At 46.5% G+C, this 23236-nt stretch overlaps 1 protein-coding gene across 1 annotated transcript in view; it reads right to left on the reverse strand.

Annotated features, from left to right (window-relative positions):
• PRICKLE2 (prickle planar cell polarity protein 2) overlaps nt 1-915 on the reverse strand; it is a 318161-nt gene extending 317246 nt beyond the window's left edge. The window contains exon 1 of the mRNA XM_059161424.1: nt 730-915. Coding sequence (XP_059017407.1) covers nt 730-771 — 42 coding nt within the window. The 5' untranslated portion in view covers nt 772-915. The remainder of the gene's footprint in view (nt 1-729) is intronic.
• Nucleotides 916-23236: the final 22321 nt, after the last annotated feature.

The following is a 23236-nucleotide window of genomic DNA, read 5'->3' on the forward strand; positions in this document are numbered from 1 at the left end:
GGCTACCTCCAAAGCCCCACTGGTGTCCCAAGCAGGATGACCTAACCCTCCCATCCCACCTTATCAAATTTGCCTCCAATGCTCCTCTCAGTTGTGGGGGACGCGGGGCGGGGCGCTGCCGGCGCCCCAGAGTGGTCTCCCCCATGGGGAAGGGTGTGTGGACCCAGGCGGGCTACCCCTGACGTGGGCACCAAGCCACCAAGAAATGGCCATGGCTGGGGCTTTGTCTCCCCCAGACACCTTGGTCGCGGGTTTCTAAGAAACAAAAGCAAGACCTTTCTGTTCCCCAGGGTCCGGGAGAAGCGACCATCGCGCATTAGCCTAGAGCCATGCCGGTGCTCCCGGGAAGGGGGCAGCACAGGACACCCCAAAAGACAGCCCAAAGTCAAGTCCGCGGCTAGAGCTCCGAGAGGCTGGACGGTGGAGCTTAGATACTGTGATTCGGGAAAAAGCGAGGGAGGGGGCTTTCCCGGGCGCCCCCGGACTGTGACATACAGGGCCACCGCTCGGGGTCTCGCTCTCGCCCAGACAGGGGTTTCCAGACTTAACCCCTTCCGCGCCTTGTAGCGCTCCCGCGAGCCCCGGACGCGCCCTCGCCCGCGGGGCCGGCTTACCTGGGGCCACAGGTGCGCGGCCGTCAGGCGGGGCGGGAGGGAAGCCGGGCAGGGGCGCTCGCGGAGGCCCAGGGGGACCCAGAGACCGGCCCCGCTTAGGTTAGGGGACACTCACCGAGCGGCTGGAGAGTCTTTTCCGGGAGCTCCGGCTGAACATGGCCGGGCGCCTCCTGCACGCAGCGCCGTCGGTCGGTCTGTCCGCGCCGCGGCGGGGAGGGCGGGTCGCCTGGGCGGGCACGCTCGGCGGCCCGTGGCCTGGCTGTCTCCGCCTCGCAGCCCCGGGCTCGCTCCGGAGCGCACTCTTCCCCCGCCTCCCTTGCTGGTGCCTCTCGCTCTCCCGCCGGCAGGTCCCTCCCTCTCTCCCGGCATCCCCCCGCCTCCCCGGGTTCGCCCCGCGGTCCGCGGGCTCTTCCCATCCCTCCCCCGCACCGGCTGCGCCTACTTTCTCCCTTCCCCGCCTTCCCCGCCGGCCGGCCGCGGCTGCCTCCGGTCCCGCACCTGGGCCCGCCCACAAAGGCTCTTCCCTCACCCTAGCCCAAGTTAGGGCAGGGACCACTTGAAGGCCCCCTGCCGCGTGGGCCTGAGCAGCGGCTGGAGGTGGAGGGATGGGGGGGTTAAGGTTTTTAAATGAAGTCATAATTCACTTAAGTAAATTGCAGGGCAGCATTCTGCCAGTTTGGGCAAATGCACGCAGACCTACAACAGCCAGCATAATCGAGATCTAAAAGGGTCCCCTCACCCTCAAACGTGGGCTATTTTAAAAGTTAGTGACATGCCTGGCATGTATTCACTAAGTCTGAGCAGATGAGAAGGATACCCTAAGCCCTTACCCCCACAGCCCCCGGAATACAGCAGCAGCTGAGTACCTGTTGAACCCGCGCAGGGCAAGCTCTGACGCTCCCCCTCCGCCCACCGCGGGCCCCTGCTTTTCCCACCGCTTGGTCGCTGGTGATCTTCCCCAATTAACTGCCTTTGTGATTCCGTCTCCTTATCGATTAAACAAGGGTATAACAAGAGTCCTAATCTCACAGTGCTGTTGAGAGAGATGAGCGGGCCCAGGTACGGCTGTTAATAGATGTTATAACAGTCACAGACTAAGGGCTCATTAAAGATTAACTGTCACAAAAAAAAAAAAGGAAAGAAAAAAAATTTTGCCAGTCCGAGCGTATAGACCAGGCTGTCCACTTCCCACTAATGTGGGAGCTTAAATACCACCTTCCCTGAGAACGCTGACCCCTATTGTAACAACCTAAGGACTCCATAAATGTCAAAAGGAGACACTCTTGGTGTTGTCAAAAAGATACTTCTCTGGGCTTAGTGTTTTTCTGGGTGAGACATTGAGCCTGAGAGCTGAAAAGCTGTGTGCTTCAGGTAATAACAAATTAGTGGCAAGGCCAGTCTACGGTACCGCAACTGCAAAAGTGTGTGTGTGTGCGCGCGCACGAGCGGGTGTGTGTGACCCAGCTTAGACACCTGATGTATATTAGCGTTTGCTGATGCTCACTGGTGCCCAGAGATTAAGGTTTGATTTGAGTTCCAGGCCAGAACAAGGGTGAGGAAAGTGCAGAGCGAAATTTACAGGGGACCCAAAAAACTCAGGAATCGAGACTAACCATATTTTTATGGAGTATTTAATGTAATTGTAATGTACTGTCATGTAATGCAATATTTTAAAGTAATTAATGCAAAAAAAAATCAATATTTTAAATAAAGACCATATCCTACCCTGTACTTATCTGTCCCTCCTTCACTTGCCTCACCGTAATCTTAGCTCTGGAAAAAATATTCCAACGCTTATGGGCCTAAAGGGGAGACTCCTTTCCATTGCCTTTAGCTATTTACCCAATAGCCCCCTCTCCCCAGCACCAGTAGCTGTATACTTGCAGAAAGTAACTGCCATGGCTCATTCATCTCTTTATTTGCACAGGCCTAGCACAGGCTCTGGGTCATTTCAAATGCTTGACAAACGTTAAATGACTAAAGAGAAGGCTGTCGTTTTTAGGGGCGGGGGGCAGGGGTGACGGCAATTAAAACCCCAGGTGCTCATCAGCACGGGTGCAGAGGGCCCACCTGGCCTTCTCAGCAGGGCGACCACATTCCCTGCTCCGTGCTGCACCGTGCGTGGCCTTCTACTGGCAGGTGTGGGTCCGGATGGAGGACCATGTTCTCTCTGTGGATATTGCCTACTTGTATTTTAATTATGAAATCTGTTAGCAAAGGTCAGGAACAAAACCAAGGCATTACCAGTCTCTGACAGATGGAAGGAGCATATCCGGAGGAAGCAGCACCTTCTTCAGATTCCTTGGAAGGAAGTACAAGGGTCCGTGGCAATAGTCCTACCTCTGGATGGACGTGGCTGTGAAGGATGTAACAGTAATTGTGTCCTTGGGGAAAGTGGTGTGGGTGATCTGAGCATTTCACTTTCATTTCTTGGTTAAAGAGGAGAGACCAAGAAGATGTATGTCGTCTCCCTGTGTTGTCTGATCAAGCCACAAGCATGAAGCCCAATTCCACCTCCCAAACCAAACCCCAAGGACTTCCCCTGATATTGGCCATTTAAATGGGGGCACCTGGTTGGCTCAGTGCGTTAAGCCTCTGCCTTCAGGTCATGATCTCGGGGTCTTGGGATCAAGCCCTGCATCAGTGGGGAACCTGCTTCTCCTCTCTCTGGTTGCCTGCTTGTGATCTTTCTCTCTCTCTGTCAAATAAATAAATAAAATCTTAAAAAAAAAAAAAATCCCTGACACGAGGGAGCCTGGGTGTCTCTGTCAGTTAGGTGTCCAACTCTTGATTTCACCCAGGTCATGATCTTAGGGTTGTGAGATCGAGACCCGAATCATGTGTTCTCTCTCTCTCTCTCAAATTAATAATGCCTTAAGATTAAAAAAAACCCTGAATCTATGTAACATTGCATGTTAATCATACTTCAATTTTTTTAAAAAAAAAAGCAGGGAAACTAAAAAAATAATTTTTTTAATCACCCCCTGCTGGATGAGTCCTCCTTGGCTTATCTCCTCGGAACAGGAGCCAGTTTTCCGTGGGCTTACTTACACCTGAGGCTCCCGTTTGAGAAGCAGTGTTTTACTTCTCTAGTCAACAAGCACTTTATCTTGCTTAGGAAGATAAAGCTTAGTAACCGGGAAGGAAAACTCATTCTCCCTGTCAGCTATAGGCGAACAGTAGGCAATTTTATTTTGCTTTGTATCACTGCATTTACCCTGCATAGACCTCTTGATGGGTGCTCTTTCCTCATGTCTCAAGGCAGTGCAATTATGGATGGAACCTGGAGAAATCCTCCTACAGGATTATTGACATGGAAAACGTCTTTGCTATCATACAATGTGGGAAAACAAAACCAGCAGAGGCTGTCTGGCTTTAATTCATCTTAAAATAGACATCAAGAGACTGGAAAGACACACACAAAATAAGGTGTTTTTTTTTTTTTTCTTTTTGCTGCTTAAATGTATTTCCTGTGATGAGCAGATGCTCATTTTATCATCAGAAATGTAAAATTATTTATCTGAATAGAAAATTATGTCCTTGTTGCCTGAGGTCTTCTGATAATCAAATCCGGAACAGGTGTAGCAAGAAGCTGTTGGTCTCCTCATCCTTTGGTGTATGCATGCCTGCCTTCTGTGTTTAGGCTTTTCTATTTTTCCTTATATGAATCTGAGACTATTAAGCCAGGTGAAGCCTCCGACATCCTGTTTCCACGCACCTGCAGCAAACCTTAGGGATGTGTGCACAGAGCGCTTCCTAAAATAGGGACTAAGAACAAAATATCTCAACACAGGCCCACCCAGGTGCTCATCTCCTGCTGTTACCTACTGGAAACAATCCTGAGGGTTGCAAAGCGGGGGGAACCTCCCTGAACTGGCAGCCAACACTTAGAAGCTCCATGAAAGCATCCCCCCTAATCAGAAGTCTACAAAAGAGTATTTGGGAAAAGTGAGGCTAGCCATGGGTGGTGAGGGAGTTGGCAGGGGCGACAAGAGAGCTGAATCTCTCCGTGGTGGGATCATAAGGAGCTTTCCTCTTTCATTCCAACCAACTCTTCTGTAGTCTACACATTTTCTTGTATGAGCGTGACACTGATATATATAATCAGAAAAAAAATTAAATCAGGGGCACCTGGGTGGCTCAGTGGGTTAAGCCGCTGCCTTCAGCTCAGGTCATGATCTCAGGGTCCTGGGATCGAGGCCCGCATGGGGCTCTCTGCTCAGCAGGGAGCCTGCTTCCCTCTCTCTCTCTCTGCCTGCCTCTCTGTCTACTTGTGATCTCTCTCTGTCAAATAAATAAAATCTTTGGAAAAAAAAAATTAAATCAGGAGAAAACTGTAATAAAGAGTATTGATGGGCTAAGTATTTCACAAGGCATCAAGTCATCTTAAGTTTATATTCTCATATCTGTAAAGCAAAAATATTTGAAATGATAAAAGGTACTATGCTAAGCATCCTACCTCTTCTCTTTAAAAATCCTTAGAATTCTGCAGAGCCATTGGCCTGGCTTATCCTAAAAATTAAATTACAAAGAAACCACAAACACATGGTTAAAGAATTATTGTGACAGTGCTGTTTCTAAGAGGAAAAAGAAAAATCACAGGTGATCTAACTGCTTAACATTAGAGGATCAGTTAAATGAATAATAGTGCAACCATCTAATAGAATTCTACTCGAACATTAAAAGTAACGTAGAGGGGTGTCTGGGTGGCTTAGTGGGTTAAGCCTCTGCCTTCGGCTCAGGTCATGATCTCAGGGTCCTGGGATCGAACCCCGCATCGGGCTCTCTGCTCAACAGGGATCCTGCTTCTCTCTCTCTGCCTACTTGTGATCTCTCTCTCTGTCAAATAAAAAAATAATAAAAAAAAAGAACAAAAAAACCCCTTGTTTCTTGTATAATAAAAAAGGTAAAAATATATATAAAATGTGTAAATATTTGACTTTTTAACATTCTAGAGCACTAAGTGGTCCTAAGTGGTAGAATATAGATGATTTTTTTAATCTATCTATTCTCAATTTCTGCAAGAAGCTTGAGTTATTTTGAGTGAAAAAACACTTCTAAATTTGAAAATATAATGGGTTTTAAATATGCATATATAGTTGTTTTATATGACAACTATTACTATTCTTTCAGAAGGAGAAATTTCAGGTTTCATTTCTTTGCAATTTTCTACGTTGTTTTCCCTATGACATGCGTGTCTTTGTAACAACAGAAAAATACTCCTTTTCCCTTCTGTTCCTCCCTTTAACCATGCCCTTGAGGACTTTATAATACTGTGCTCCTGGAATTCCCAGGACCCCTATAAAAACACAAAGATGCAAAGTTGGCTTTTTAATAATTCCTTATACTGGAGTTGCAGCCTAGTGTTTCTGAAATACATTCTTAAGTAACAGGCTGGAACTCCAAGACTCACAGGAAGGTCAGAATAGGACACAAACACTCACTGAGGTCATGTGATTTGCTCAGTACCCTGCCCTATTGATAAGTGGTTCCAGAAGGAACGAAGCCCAGCTTTGTTGTGCCACGTTTCATGATCCCTTACTGCCTATGAGGGATAGCTTCCATTAAAGTGCTCTTTCTCTCCTTGTCTGTCTCTCCTTCTCTCTCTCTCTCTCTCTCACTCTCTCTCTCTCTTTCCCTCTCTCGCAATTTCCCTGTCTCCTTCCTGACGTCACTCCCCCTGCCCCCCACCCCCCAGAGAAGTGTTCAGGTTCCTCACGTGCGCCCTGGGGTGAGAGCTGGTTGCATCCAAGGGGCATCTTCTGATTTACCCAAATGTATCTTTGAAGGTCCAGTTCGGGTCTGAGGAAACAGTTTGAGAAGGTGAGTGACCATTTTTCCTCCTCAACTGCCTGCTTCCCCAGATCCCATCAGCCTCTTTTTCCCCCTGCTCACCTCTCAAGGACCCACTTTCCGTCAGCACTCAACTTGGTGTTATATCATTTTCCCAAGTACCTTCTGTCCAATAAACAGAAAGGAACAGGAAAGAGAAAAGAGCTTTCTGGCACCCATTTCCCTCCATTGTCTGGTCTACGCCTGCGAAGCATTGTGCCAACAAGGTCTGACACAGGGAGCAGATACCTGGATGTTGATAACCTGATTCTTCTCGGTCCTAACTCCAAACTAAATTCTGTGCCCTGCCTGTCTCAGTCTGTCTGCTACTTAATGGCTTCCTTGTCTCACACAGACACTATGCTTATGCTTTATGATGGTAGAAGGGGAGAGGGCTCACTTAATGAGATTTAAACACTCACAATGACATAGGTCCACAATCAGGACATGAGAATTATGGCTGCAAGGTAGGAAGCCTGGCTTACAAGAACCCTTCACTCCTGCCCTTCAGTACTGAGCACTGTAGAAAGAGCAGCGAGCCGCAAACTTGGCTGGACATCAAGAACAACCTCGGAGAACTTTCAAGAATCCCAGTGCCCAGGCCACACCCCAGGCCAATTAAATTGGAATCTCCAGGGGCCTGGCCTGAGCACAAGCATTTTCCTTTTTTTTTTTTTTTTTAAAGATTTTATTTATTTACTTGTCAGAGAGATAGAGTACACCAGCGGGGGACGGGGTAGAAGGAAAAGCATGAATAGGGAGCCCAATGTGGGACTCGATCCCAGGACTCTGGGATCATGACCTGAGCCACAAGCAGATGCTTAACCAACTGAGCCACCCAGATGTCCCAGGACATAAGCATCTTAAGAACCCCCTGTGTGAGTCTAAGGTTCAGGCACAAAGCAGAGCTCTTGCCTGTGTGATTGTTTAGGCAAGGGCTTCAAAGGGCCAGCTCCTTTGGCTATGGTTTGCATTGGCTATGCTTTTTGTGTTCCTTCCAGAAGCTGTGCCCTGCTCTGAATTTAACAGAATATTCTAACATCCAGGTAACAGTTTATAACATGCAGGGTTTCCCCTGCTATCCAAAAATTCACTTTATCCTGCTTCACTATACAAAAGACCTACATTAGTACCTGCTTTCACTAACTGAAAGAAATCTGAAGGTGATTTTTGCATTTATGAAATGCTGCAGGATTTCATAGGAAGACTCTACTTTGAGATGACAGGGAAAACATGTCTACCTACACAGTTGGGTCCAGATTTCTAGAGAGACTTGTGTTTGCTATGCCTGGGTCCAGGCCCCCCATTGTGGAGCAGCTAGGACAGGGCCAAACTCTGATCCAAAGGAGTAAAATATTGTGAGGGGAATGGGACACAGCAATTCAGGAGAATCTCTTTATTGGCTGTGTGCATAGGCATTCCGGGGGAGAGGTAGGTCTTGTTCGAGATGCTGAGCTGTGGCGGATGCAGCCTCCATCCAAGACAGAGGAATCGTACATAAAACTCAGTATTTGCAGACTCTTGGCACACCTAGATTCTAGAATGGGGCTGAGCTTTGTGTCAAAGCTGGCAAAGGGCCACCTCTGAGCTGGCTTCTGGGAACAAGGAGACAGCCTACCACCTGGGCTTCAGAAGTATAAACTCAATCATAGCAAAACTATTTATGTGCATTGGTCCGAATTTGTTGGACCACCTGTGCTGGGCTCATGGCTCCCTCCCCCACCCTATAGAGACCCACTGGACGAATTACTGGACCAGTAACTGGGCAGGTACTGCTACCAGCCACAACTGGCTTCTGTGCTCCAATGAAAATCGTTCAATAACCTCTGTGAGCATAGACAACAATCAAATCCACAAAGCTGATGAAAGAAAAAGAGCCTCCGATTCCCAGAAACGGCATGGATTTCACAAACAAATGGCTTCAAAGGATTAGACCTAAGTTATCATCTCAGGTGAGGCCGACATTTAGTGTTTTGTGACAGCTTCATCAAATGGATCTGATTTTTCAAGATTTCAACCCAGTGGCTTCCCTTATATGCAATTTCCATGATCTGTTTTTTCCTTTTTTCCTTTTTCCTCAACCAGCAGCCCCTCAAAACCCAACCTGATTTAATACCTTGATAAGACCCTTTCCAGATTCTTTCCCACTGGGAAAGTTGCCTCTTTTGTCAAGCCCAGAGGTTCTGAGCCCGGGCCGCATATGACAATAACCTGGGGAGTTATTTTCTTTAATATGTCAATGTCTGGCCCCATCCCAATCAATTAAATCAGTATTCCTGGGGTGAGACTTGACAATAGATAGTTCTGAAAGCTCTCCAGGTGAGTTTAAAGTCTAGTCAGCCTTGGAAACCTCCAACCCATCTCTTTTTCCATGACTTCTGTAGTCATCTGCCTAGATTCCCTTTAGGGCTGCCTATTCTGCATTACCCTTATCCTACACTTCCCCCACCCTCTGAATTCAAAGTAGCTATCGCATCTCAGCTCAGAAGAGGGAAACACAGAGCAGGATAAGACTCTCTAATTTCTTGCTCTTCTAAGGTGATGTCAGTGATGGGCAGCTTTGAAATTACCGGGAAGCTCATTTAAATGACATAATCCTATTAAATTGAATCCAAATTTAAACAAAATCCCTAGTCAATCAAATGCATATTGGAGTCTGAGAAACATTGTAGTAATTAACTCATACACTCACATCCTCACTACAGGACCATCCTAAGGCCCCTCCTTGTTGGGCCAGTCTTAGAAATACGGGCTCCGAACCCTCAATCCTCTGAGGTACTGACTCTGTATGAAGCCGTGTCCTAGCTGCTTTCATAGACGTGGGTTCTTGCTACAGCTTCAGGAGGTAAATGTACTATTATCCCTAAATGAAAGAGAACAAGACTCAGAGAAGTGAAGTGACTTGTCCAAACTCATAAGTGATAGACTCGAAATTTTGGTAGAGGTCTGTTTGATTACAGAGTTGGTTCTCTCTCTCTCTCTTTTAAGATTTTATTTATTTATTTGATAGAGATCACAAGCTGACAGGTAGGCAGAGAGAGAGAGGGAAGCAGGCTCCCCACCAAGCAGAGAGCCCGATGCGGCGCTCCATCCCAGGACCCTGAGATTATGACCTGAGCCGAAGGTAGAGGCTTTAACCCACTGAGCCACCCAGGCACCCCACAAAGCTGGTTCTCTTTACAATAAAACAGGTGTTGTGGTGCTTTGTCCAGAAACAGGTGGGCACACAGAGTGGGTGAAACAGTGAGTCATCCTAGCCCTTCTGGCTTGGGACAGAAACCCACAAGACTCTGTCCCTGACACCACAGAAGGAGAGACCAGTTGTTCTCCTCTAGGAGTGAGTCATCATCCCACCTTGGAAACGAAAGGAACATTGAGTGGCAGGCACAACCCCGCTGAGAAGCACCCCCTCTCCCCACCAGTCCCCAGAGAGCAGTCTGGCCCCTTTCTCGGCGGAACCCTCCTGGACATGGAGTCATTTCCTCTTCAGCAGAAAATCTGATCTCTTGAGTATTAAAACTTACACTTTTCTTTCGTGTTCTCTTCTAAGCCAAAAATCATCAAACCAGATGGCCCTTTCTCTGTCATGTATGGGACATGCACAGTTTAAAATGGTTGTAAAAAAAAAAAAAATGGCAGTATTGAACAGAACTGAACCCTCCTACATAGCATATAGCTGAGATCGTTATGTCCAAGTCGCTCATGAAGCTACTCTTAGTTTCTGGCTCACGAAGCCACTTCTCTCATCTTTTAAAGTGGATAATTAACACCACAGATGAGGTTAAAAAGTAGATCTCAGCAGAGGCCTTCATTGGCATTCCTTGAGCTTGTAAAATGAATGAGTAGTGGACTGAACTGTCCTCTCTTCATAAAAGCAGTTGCCAGGACTATGGGTCTGTATAGTTCAGGGCTGCCTAGCCCATCAAGTCTATCTGTAGAGCCGTTATTTCTTGCTCACATCACAATCTAGGGCAAGTGGACCAGAAGAAGAAAGGGGGAGGGGGAAGGAGGTGCTATGCTCCACCCAGACCTCAGGCTTCTGATCTACCGTCTTGCAGAAGTGTTCTAGCCATTAGGGCCGTCACTAGTTTTATGTGCTCTTCAAACTCATCAAGAGTAAATATTCACCTCCTCAGTTACACTAGACACATTTCCAGGTCACAATATCTCCATGTGATGAAACGCTGTTATATTGAACAACGCTGAATAGAAGCTTCCCATCATTCCAGAAAGTTCTATGGGATAGCTCACTCTAAACTTCAGAGTCCTCCACTGGGTTGTTTGTATCCTACAGGCAGGGAAGAGGAGAGGGTATGGCGGGTTAATGAGGAAGACTCTAGTAAGGTGTGGGAATGGTGACATGTTTCCCCTTAATTCCAGCAGCAAAAACTCAAGATTTGGCCTACCTTACTGCAAGGAACCTGGGACGTGTCTGCTAGCTTTGTGCCTAGAAAGAAGCACAGACATGGGCGACCCCTGGGCATCTTGTTGTAAGGGCCTTACGGGATATGTGATACTCCATTCCTTGTCATTCTAGTAGGATAAGCCAAGCTTCTAAGGAACCTTGCCTGACTCTTGATTGTTGTAGATGTAAATTCTTGGTGAAAACAAAACAAACAGAACCAAACAGTAATTAAGGAGTTGGTGAGGGTTGACTCTTGGGTGTAAAATCTTTGACTACGGTCAACCACTTCACTTGACGAAGAAAGTCTCGGGACGTTCATCTCCCCAGTGGCAAACTACATGGAAAAGAGACTCTGTTTTTATGTTCTAAATCAAGGTTGGTGAACTTTTTGTGTAATGAGCCAAACAGTAAATATTACAGGTTATGTGGGTCATACAATCCTTATCACAATGACCCAACTCTGCGACAGTAATGCAAATGCTTTCACAGAGAAACGAGTATGACTGTGTGTTAGTAAAACTTGATTTACAGAAGTAGGTGGTAGGTCAAATTTGGTCTGTGGGCTTAGTTTGCTGATTTCTGGCTCAGTGGGATAAGCCTCTGCCTTCAGCTCAGGCCACGGTCTCAGGGTCCTGGGATTGAGCCCCACATTGGGCTCTCTGCTCAGCAGGGAGCCTGTTTCCCCTCCCCCCACCCCGCAGGCCTCTCTGCCTACTTGTGATCTCTGTCTCTGTCAAATAAATAAATAAAATCTTAAAATAAAACTTCATTTATCTATTTTAGAGACTGGGGATGGGCAAAGGGAGAAGGAAAGAGAAACCCAAGCAGATTGTGTGCTGAACATACAGTCAACATGGGGCTCCATCTCATGGCCATGGGATCACGACCTGAGCCCAAATCAAGAGTCAGACACTTAACCACCTGAGCCACCCAGGTGCCCCTGATTTCTGCCCTTTTACAAGGTCCTCTTCCCTCTCTTGCAAAAATCACCCTTCTCTTCTGCTCATATCTTCCAAAAGAGGAAGGTAAAAAGAAAATATTACTGTGTATGTAGAACCAACATTCCGGGTTAAGCATTTCACTGGAGTTAATTACATTTCATTTAATTCTTCCAGCCCTTTGAGTTAGATTTTGTGATTGTTCCCATTTTACAGATGAGGAAGCTGAGGACCAGAGATGTTAAGCGGCATGCTTGGTGAACACCTAGCAGGAAAAGGCTGAGCTGGGATCAAAGTCATGTTTGGCTAATACAGAGGCTGAGATTCTAAGTGCATAATAGACACTTCACTATGAATCACTGGGGCTCAGAGCACATTGCTTACTATCCCCCCGACATGGTAATCAGAAAAGAATATAATCGTAAGCATCATAAGACAGAGGAATTAGAACAGGAGATGGAAAAAGATTCCAAATAGTAGTTGATGGGCTTTATTTGTGAACACTGGGGCAGGGGGTGGGGGGTGGGAGGGGGATGTAGAATAAGGACAAAGCATATGAACTATGTAGTGGTCTATAGTCTAGCAGTGGCAGATGGAGAAATCATTACTGTGATGAGCTCAAGGCTTATTAATGTGCCCAGAGGTAGCCCTCCCCCATCAAATTAGAAACAAGGAATTTTATCTTTGACATCAGCTTTCCTATCCCCAGTTCCTAGCCTTAAAAAAAAAAAAATGCAGAATCAGGACATTGGATATAGAGAGATATATTTAAGTGGAATGGAAGAAAGGAAGGAAGATTTTTGTTGGGCATTTTCTGTGCTCTCCCTTCTTGTAGGAAGTCTGGGTAGTGAACAAACCAGAAAGAGAGAGAGAGAGCACAGAGAGGAAACAGCCAGAGAGGTAATTTACACAACATATTGTTTAGAATGAACAGAGGTAGAAAAAAGCCTGAAAGAGCATGTGGACTGCTCTTGGATAGACTTGGGTATGGGGCAGTGAATGAAAAGCTCTGGTATCACGAAGAGGTATGGGAATTAAGAAGGAAAGGGAAATGCTGGGGGTTTGAGAAATGCTCCCACAAGTTATAAACTAGACCACTTACAAATTCTTGGGGAGTTGCAATTAAAGCCCTAAGTTACCACTGTGATTACTTTTGATTTGAAGATATGACTCTACAAGAAGACTGGGACCTTGGGATTTTTATTGGGTTTTATGGGCCAAGTGACTCCATTTTTAACCTCTGAACTCGTCAGAGGAATCCAAGTTATATGCAAAAGAGAATTATAGTACTCAGAGCTCATGGGGTAGAAGATTCTCCTTCTCTAGAAGTCTTCATGTAACCATCTATCATGATGTTGCAGGGAGAAACTCAGAAGCCATGTAGAGGAAGGGTTCTCCAATCCAGCTGAACATTAGAAGAATTGGATCTTACCCAATCCAAAGTCTCAGGCGACTTCCATTTCTGTAATGGTGTGGGGGACTGACCCTTTACAAAATCTCTCCAGGGTATTCAGAGGTCTGGGAACCAATGATGTCAAGAGCTGGACAAAGAGACCGATATTGCCTCTTCCAAGTTTGACATGACAGCAGCATCCCCCACGGACCTCTCCTTCATCAAAACATACATCGCAGGGATCCTTAGCCAATTAGAACACATTCTATTGAAAAGGAAGTATATCCAAAGGGTCTCTCAAGTAAATAAAGAGAAATAGAGTGAACAAATTCACTAGGAAGTTAGGTGCTGCTTCTTTTGGGGTCCGCTCAGATGACCCTTTAAGCACATGAAACGAGTCCACTTACCGATTTCAGCGCCGTTCATCCAAGTCTACGGGCACCATCTCTTCTCTGAATTTAGGCCAAAATATCTTTTTCATGAGAAAAGGGAGTTGGATGGACAAAACAAGTGATAAGAGGCTCTCGAGGGACGCCTGGGTGGCTCAGTTGGTTGGACGACTGCCTTTGGCTCAGGTCATGATCCTGGATTCCCGGGATCGAGTCCCGCATCGGGCTCCCAGCTCCATGGGGAGTCTGCTTCTCTCTCTGACCTTCTCCTCACTCATGCTCTCTCTCACTGTCTCTCTCTCAAATAAATAAATAAAATATTTAAAAAAAAAAAAAAAAGAGGCTCTCGAGCCTGCCACAAAAATTCTTCTAGAATCCAGGTGATTGTGGCTGACAGGTACAATCTGGAAAAGAGCGAGTAAACTACATATTGTAAAAATGCAGTCACAGGTGAAAAGCCATAAGGGAGCTTCTTATGAACAAGGCTAAGTTACGATGATTTTTTCTGTAAACTGCGTGTGTAAATTGGGATTATAAGGTTTGACATTTTCCCCGACTGCAAAAATAATATGTTATTGCAAAAAACATGAAATATTTAGAAAAAAAAAACAGAAGATGAACTAAAAAATATGTATGATTCCATCACTGGAAGAGAGCTATCTTAAATATTTTGTGGTACATGTTTCCAGGTGAACACACACATATACACATGCATATATATATGAATCTATGTGCATGTAATAAACTGTTTTCAAAAAATTGGAATCAAGCTGTACATACTTCTTTGGAACCTCTTCTTCCCACTTTAGCTCACTTGAGAATTTTCTCACATTGCGAATATTTTTTCACGGTTTAGTTCCCAGAGCCTGCATAGGATCCTATTAAATCCTGCCCTGGGCCAATGAGGCTGTTTTCAGCCTTTGATATGATGGGTGATGCAACTTGTCCATACCAATATTGTTTTATTTTATTTACTTTATTTTTATTTATTTTTCAAGATTTTATTTATATTTAAAATATATTTATATAATATTTAAATATATATAAATATATTTTTATATTTTATATTTTAAAGATATTTTTATATTTCAAAGATATTTTTTATTTATATTTCCAATATATTTTTATATTTGACAGAGAGAGACACAGCGAGAGAGGGAACACAAGCACCAGGAGTGGGAGAGGGAGAAGCAGGCTTCCCACCGAGCAGGGACCCCAAAGCAGGGCCTGATCACATTACCCTGGGATCCTGACCCGAGCCAAAGGCAGACGCTTAATGACTGAGCCACCCAGGCAGCCCTGTCCATATCAATCTTATTTTAAATCAAGACACAAAGATATAACCTGTGATGCCAAGGAAAACAGTGGCACTGCTAAACATCTTATGTTTTATTTATTGTCAAACACTGAAGCTGTGTCTTGGGAAGGGGTTACCAGGTTCAAGGGTACGGGGCTAGTCCTCCCAGGGTCAGCTAGAGCCAACGAGCTGCTGGGTCGGCCGACTTCTGTTATAAGAGAAGCACATCCCCTCAGGTGTGCCAACGCCCTTTCCTTACGCTCTGGTTTCTGGGCTCAGGAAACCTTTTGTCCCTCCAACAGTAATAACACTAAAAGGGGCAGAAGAAGAAAGGAAAAATGGATGGGTCTGTTCAGGGCTGAATTGTGCCTGCCCTGAATCCCTGTGTGGAAGCTCTAACACCCTGTTCCGCAGAACGTGACTGTATTTGGAGACAGACTCTTTGAAGAGGCGGGTAAGGTAGAATGAGGTCATGCAGTGAGTCCTACTGCAACGGGTCTGTGTTCTCATCTCTTCTTGTAAGGACACAGTCACACAAGACACACACCAAGACGACGCAAAGACACAGGGAGAAGATGGTCCTCTACGAGCCAGGAAGAAAAAATTCAGAGCAAACTAATCCTGCTGACACGTCGATCTTGGACTTCTGGCCTCCGGAATCACGAGAGAACCCATTTCGGTTCCTGAAGCCGCCTGGTTCGTGGCACTCGCTTAAGGCAGTTCCTGCAAATGAATATAGCTTCCTAATACTTCTTCAGAGAAATTCTGTTAAAAGAAAAATTTTTTTCCTAAAAAAGAAAAAAAAAAAAAAAAAGCTAACCCCAAATGAAAAAGTCCTGTCTCCTGAGTCAACCCCCGAGGAGCAAGCGGCTTTAGAGTCTAAAAGATGGGACTGAAATTCAGACTCTAGGACTCATTGGCACTGTGACTCGGATGGGTGTGAGCCTCAGTACCCTCATCTGTGAAACAGGGGTCATGACTCTTGCGCTAAATAAAACCCACCCTCGGGAGGTGCTGCGCCTGGCAGACGGGAGGGGTCCCCAGCACGGTAGGAACGAGGCTCTGTGTGAACCTTGTTTGCCAGTGGCCTGGGCAAGCTCATCTGCCTCCCTGCAGATAAAGTGGGTCGTGAGAAACCGTGCCATTTTTAAAAAGAAAACCACATGTTCAAAACTTTTGCATTCAGGCAGACTTGCTGGGTTTTGAGCCCACACGATGTTTTTTAAAACTTGGAATTAGCTGTCAATATTTTTAAAATAAGAGATTCTGCACGAATGCTGGGTTTCTGGCTTTGGGAAAAATCCGAAAATCTGGCAGCACTAAGCCCCACTCCTATGGCTGTGTTCAGCTGGGGCTACGCAGCAGCTGTCCAGCCTTCTGGCTCACATGGCTTCTGGGCACGGAACTCGTCCGTGTCGCCTGCCAGGCCCTGGAGCATTGCATTCCTAACCTAAGCCTTAATGCGCAAACTAATGTCTATAAATAAAAAAATACGTACACGTTTATACCCATCAGCTAACTATATGTGTGTGTCCCTTAAGTCACATGCCTCTTGACATTATTTCAACATCTTTTCCTTTCTAAGAATCTACTCTGCTCCGAATACGTACCTTTGATTGAATAAAACAGAAGCCTAAAAACCCTATCACCACATACATTGCAATAACATGGATGAAACTGTACAGTTGCCCTCATCTAGCCTTTCATTTTATACATGTGGTTGCACAGCCCATTTTTACAACCAAAAATGTAGCTTTGGAAGGGGGTCCCCGAAATTACCTAGTTTTCGCCAATCCTCACTGTGGCCAGAAACCTCAGAGATTTTAGGAAAGGTTTGGGATCTGATTCCATTTTGGTCAAACAAACAAAAAGAAAGAAGCTCAAACATTTCATTAGTCTCATTAATTTTCTTTCTTTCCCTCCCCGCAATCCCCCAAATAACATGGAAATGATCCCAGGTCTTCCTAAAACATGGGCTTACCTCCACCCAGCCTGTGAACCTCTGGGTTGTCTTGTATTAGTTGCTAGGTAACTGAAGATTTATGCACATCTATTGTTAATTTCAAAGACAGTTTCCAGCTCTGCCATAAACAGCTCTAGAAGCAGACACCACACTTGCTTAAGAGAGGCTCTTCTCACCCTCCCTGAGATGAGGCATTTCAGGGCACATCTACAAGGTCTAAAATACTCTGGTTAAAAAAAAAAAAAAAAAGTAACGCTGGTAAATTCCAAGCTGTCTGCAAAAGAGTTGAGCAAATGTGAGACATTTGGGCCCATTTCCAGTGCCCTCTTGTGCCAAATCCATTATAAGTTTTATTCAAAGAGCAGCATCTACCCTCTTAGTTTGCTTATACAGAATCTAATCTTGTGCTTCTCTCCTCCAGTCCCTCCAAGCAACACCAAAATCCTGTCTTTGAACAGCCAACTGTGTATCCCAGAAACACCTGCAAAGTTCTTTCTCAAGTCAGTGGTATCATGACCTTTTTAAAGGCTCTTGCTGAGCACAAGGACCATGTACCCTGGATTGGACCACAGGCACAAATTTTATTGTCACTGCCTGGGGAAGTGATGGGGGACCCAATTTCTACAATGCCACCCCCCCCCAAACCAAAGTTTTCTAGAGTGATCATAATTCTAACGACCCTTGGCATTGGTGGGAGCATCTCCTGCTTTGCCAGGAACTTCCCTGGCCAACCCAGCATTGGATTCTGCCTGCAACTTCCACAGACGTTTGGCTGGTGGCATCGTCCATCACTTCTGGCTCAGATGACCTGCTGACTTGCACCGTCTGCCAGCTGGTGGTCCAGCTTTGCCTCTTCCTAACCCATCCTCCACACAGCCTCCAGGGAGTTTGCCTTCACACGGGGCCCTGAGCGTGCCAGGAGGTGTTTAAATCAGCCGCTGGACCTCCTGGTTGATGGGACGCAAGTTCATGTTCCTTAGCATGGAAGATGGGGATCTCCATCCTGTAGCCTCTGCCTCCGCCTCTCCTCTCCTGTCACTGTCCCCACAGGTTTCGCACCCCGCCAGCACTCACTGCAAACCACGCTGTTTCTTACCCTCTTTTCTTGTTTCTTCTGCAGCATATATTCCCACCCCTCAGTGACTGCACCCCGTCCTGGAGGCTGGCAGAGTCCTCACGGCATCACGCTATCAGTATGTCTGGGGAACCGCTTTATCATGTTATGTTCATCTGTCTCCCTCGCTACATGTCTGCATGTCTATCTGCCATCTTCTCCCTGGTGGGATCTCCAGATCCTGGCACAGTGCCTGGCCCATCAAGAGCGTCAGTCTGTCGGTAAGAAGGAGGAAAGGAGGAAAGGAACAGAGATCGCTAAAAAGGAAGCTCTGTTAGGTAGTGTGAGCTCAGGCAACGCAGTTAGCAAATGGACGAGCCAGATAAAGACAAAGACCTTGAGAAATAATCTAACCTAACCTTTCATATACTGGAGACAGCCTCTGCTTGCATTCTTCCAGGGATGGGGCGCTCACTGCCTCTCCAGGCAGCCATTCCCACTGCCTGGCAGCCACCCTGGAAGACAGTTCTTTCTTGGGTGGTGCTAAACCCAGTTTCCCTGATTTGCCTAAGCCTGGTTCCACTTTTGTCTTCTGCTGCTAGACATTTCCTCTTGTCAGAGCAGAAACCTCAGACTTCCCATCCTGTGGATAAATCACCCTCAAGTTGCTCCCACCTCCCTCCACTGTCATCAAAAATGCAAAAATAACCAGATTCACAGCCTGAACAGAAATGCTTTCCACGCACTACCTAATCCAAACCTCCCTGAAGCACAACTTAAAAAACATGCCCAAGATCACACAGCTAGAAAGTCACAGATCAGGCCTGGACCCCGAGGGGTCCAACTCCAAGTTCATGGATTTAACCACTTCACAATGCTCTTCCTGTCTGAGCCCTTCAGCTATTCAACAGTGAAAAGCTAAGCAGATTAAAGGTACATAATTCGCTTTTTTTTTTTTTTCTTTCCTCTAATACCAGCTTTACGGGGACCTAGCAGATCTCCCTCCTCTGAGGATTATTTTTAAAAGTGAGTTTCTTTCTCCTCCCCTCCCCCTCCCCAAGCCCCATCTGAGGAAGAGAGAACACTGGGTTATGGCTCTGCAAATACCGCGTTATTCACGGGCTGCAGCACTGGGGTGAGCCAACTCATTAGTTTTGAAGCCTCAAATTAATCTTACATTACTGTTCTCGCAGGTTAAAGGTCATTTTTTATCTTCTTAGCTGTATCTACCCCCCGGAAAGAAATTGGATCTTTATGCAGGCGGAGGAGACCCCCTCTCCCTGTGGTACCAGCTGTTGACGTTTCTCTGTTCTTCGTCGTGGGTGGAAAGTGCACAGAGACCTGGAATTGTTTTAAAAGCCCATAGGTGGTGGTTGTTTTTTAAGCAGAAGCATTTTGTCAATCATGGAACATAGAAATGATAATTCTATGTATTCTCTGTACTGGTATTGTCTGGGGAAAAAACAACAACAACAACAACAACAACAACAACCCTAAAGACTTCAATAGACTGTTCTGCCAGAAAGAAGCTGGGGAGTACTGCAAAGAAAAAGTCCCTTTTCTGTCCTCCAGCTCTGCAACTTCCCTCTGGTGCCTCCTAGTGGCAGAACCTAGCACGGCACCAGCTGGCTGGGAGAAAGGGCCGTTCAGGCCACAGCGTGGCAAAATCAAGGTGACTTGAAGGATGAGAGACAACTCGAAAAAAAAATGGCACCTGCGGTCATACCTCTATCGAGGCTATGTGCTAAAAATTTAAGTATGCTGCTGTATGGAGCGCTGGTTTGCGGGGCGCGTGGGTAGTGATCCACATTCATGGAACATTCTAAGCTTGGTCCCGATTGCCTCTCGGTTCATGAAAGGAGCCACCCCCACACAATGAGGCATCGTTCCCGGATTGGACTGCCCCAGTTAGACCAAAATTCCTCCTGGGGAGCCCTGGCTGGATCAAAGCTGCATTGAGGAGGGGAAGAAAGCGGCATTGAACCTGGCCTGCTTGTGTTCACAGCAGCTATTGTCCGGTCTGTAACGGTGTAATCAGAGTGAATACATTAAACAGTATTTGCTTTCCCCCACCTGAGCCTCCTCCCACAGGGGCTCCCAGTTCCAGAGGGAGGTCTGGCATATAAAGCGGGGGTGGAGTGGGCCAAGAGTCATGGGTCACCCCATGGCCCACTCTTTACGTCTCCAAATGCTTCCAGGCAGCAGGAACCCTGGGGAAGGCACAGGTTGCCTCGCACCTTTGGGGTACGATACTGTGGAAGCAAGATAGAAATTTGCCCTTTTCCATGAATATCTTGGAGCCAGGCGGCATTCCTGAAAGATAGCAGCTGCTAAATAGAGCAGCAAAAAGGTCAAGGAAGAAAGGTCAGATTTGGCAGAAGAAAGCAAAATATAGCCACCACAGTTTTTAATTCAACTCCATTTTAAATTATATTCAGCAGGAAGTTTAATGACCCTGTGCAACAGGGCAAAGTGTTACCTTTATTCCATACCATGCTTCCCATTCAGGTCTACCCTTTCTCAAAGACTGAGAGGCAGCAGGATGTGAACCCCACTGGGGATTAAAGCCCCTGAGCACAATTGAGGATGGGGACTGTGGAGAAAGGACTGTTCTAAACCAGGTCCAGGTGGAACCCAGCAATCACTCCAGCCACTTTTTTTTTTTTTTTTTTTTTTTAACCTCCAAGCTGAGCTGGCACTGTGGGGAAGAGAGGGCAAGTTGCCAGGAAGTAAGTAGCCTGCCAGTTGGCTAAAGGCACCTTACCCATTCTGGCCTGGAAAGAGAAAGAAGTTCGGGGCTAGGACTTTCCAAGGTCAGTAGTACAGCAAACACTGCGCACTGGGCCTCCCGACCTGGCTCACTGGTGACTGGTCTTACATTCAGTTGAGTTCCAACCTACACTTCAGGTGTAGACATGAGCAAGGCCGGTTCCTGTCTTTTATGGCCCCATGGGACACGGTATAATGAGAATCAGTCATTCTGCCGGCTTTTTTTCTGGTAAAAGCACCATGATCTTCCTGTAGTGCTTACAGCCCTATGTCTTGATTCCAGATGCTTCTCTTTCCCCTGCCACCCAGAACTGGGAGAAGCCCTAAGTCTGGCCAATTGAAATCGGTCTTAAAATTTTTGTTGGAATGATCAGAACAGAAAAGCTCTCTCTTGATGGAGGTTGTTGAGAAAATGGCCGTGTATCTCTCAACTGCGGCCACAGTAAGTCTACATGACAGATCTGAGCCCAGCTCAGTGCCATACAAGAATAAACACTGATGCTGGGGCACCTGGGTGGCTCAATGGGTTAAAGCCTCTGCCTTCGGCTCAGGTCATGATCCCAGAGTCCTGGGATCAAGTCCCACATCAGGCTCTCTCCTCAGTGGGGAGCCTGTTTCCCTTCTTCTCTCTCTGTCTGCCTCTCTGCCTACCTGTGATCTCTGCCTGTCAAATAAATAAATAAAATCTTAAAAAAAAAAAAAAGAATAAACACTGATCCCACGGATGGCTTATGTATTAGCATCTGTGGTCAGTGGGCAATTTTACTCTATGTGTCTTTTGTTTCTCTGGGACCAGCAGGCTACCTGGCGTGTAGTCTCATGGGGATTCCAGAAGTCACAAGAGAAAGGCCAAGGGAAACTGGGAATTATTAAGGGCTAGGCTTGGAACTGACTCACTATCATTTCCAACCATATTCCATCTGACCAAAGTCAGTCTCGCAGCCATGCCCAACATCTGTGGGGTGGCAGATGTGTTCCACCTGTGGTGGGAAAAACTACCATGTCTGTGGCAAAGAATAGGCACGCAAGACAAGGAAAGGCTTGGAGACATTCATGCAGTCAATCCCACGGCACGAGTCACCTTTGTTGCTGGCCGATTCGTCCCCTGATGGGACAGAGTCAGCCTGAGTGAAGCCAACAGAAGGGAGAGCGAAGGCAAGACATGGGCATGGAGACGGGGTAACACTGTTGAAGTCCCTGAATCCTGCTGTATCCCGACTTTTCAATTATATAATTGTTTAAGTCTGTTTCAATTGGGTTTCTGTCCTTTGCAACAAAGACTCCTGACCTACCTGTATCGGTCAGGAAACTCGGAAAGTCTACGCCATCAAGTCCAAATGAGAAGGGCAAGATTCAAAGAGCAAACAAGATAAAGCAGCTGGGTCCTAGAGGCTGAGCCCAGACTGGCTGCCGGAGGCCCCTGGACATGGGTTATGGAGTCGTTCACAAGCTGTCCTGAGACAGCCAATCAGTATAAAGGGGGTATTGAAGGATGCTGCCGTTTGACTGCTCTGGACCCAAGGAATATAAGGGCTCCTGTTTCTCCAGCATCTGACAAAGGATACCGGAGTAGGCCATACTGATGTCAGGCACACTGGCCAGCCCCGACGTGAGGACAATATGAGTTCTGGGAAAGCGCCATGGGGCTTCTGCGATCATAGGTACTATAAAAAGCCCTTGCTCTTGTGATCCTACAAAAAGAAACCAAAGATCTCACAGGAGGAAAGGAGAATTTTGGCCTAAGAGGGTCACAGGGATGCTAATATTTGAATAGCCTTTCAACAACATTGAGTATAGCCATCAGCATTTACTGAGAATGAGTCATGTGTGCCAAGCACCGGGCGAGGGAAATCGCCATACTTAAGACATCCAATCTTGCGAGGAAACCGGAGAGGTCAGTATCTTATCAGCATTTGACAAACGAGAAAGGAGTTAGAGAGTTCCCATCCCCCGTCTAGGGTCCTTGGGCTGAACCTCCACCCTGCCCCCGAGCCCTTGGAGTTAACACCAGCCTGTGAGCCTCCCTAACTATGATTCTTTGTTCTTTGTGACCGGAGAGCCCACAGGGACCTCTTAATTAGTACTTCCTTCCTTTGACCTTTTTATAGCCTCCTGTTCTTTGAAATTGGGGCCCAACATCAGATTGGAGAGAAAAATATCCTCTCTGTAAAAACTTCTCTACAGTCTCATTGTGGAGGGCAGCTGTTTCCTCTGCCCAGCACCCAATCGTCTCTCTCCTCCAGAACAAGAGCACCCGAGTCTGAGCCATCAGCTTCCCCGTCCTCACCCCAGGCTGCTGGCCCCTGGGGCCCCATACGGCTGACTCTGCCCGCTTGCTTCCCACTGCACGGCTGGGCATCAGAGTCTCAGATGCCAATCCCTACTGTCCATGACCTTCATCAGAGAGGCACTCAGCATGGTGGGGCCAAAATCTACGAGGGTGTGACCTTGGGCCACTTGCCTTATTTCTGTGCCTCAATCTTCCCCTCTTTAAAATGGAATGATAACAACAGCCTGACTCTGTAGGGCTGTTATGAGAAAGAGTTAAGGTAACAGACAGACACAGATAGAGCTGTGATCAA

This window comes from Mustela lutreola, chromosome 2 (genome assembly GCF_030435805.1).
Source record: "Mustela lutreola isolate mMusLut2 chromosome 2, mMusLut2.pri, whole genome shotgun sequence".
NCBI classification, from domain to species: domain Eukaryota; kingdom Metazoa; phylum Chordata; class Mammalia; order Carnivora; family Mustelidae; genus Mustela; species Mustela lutreola.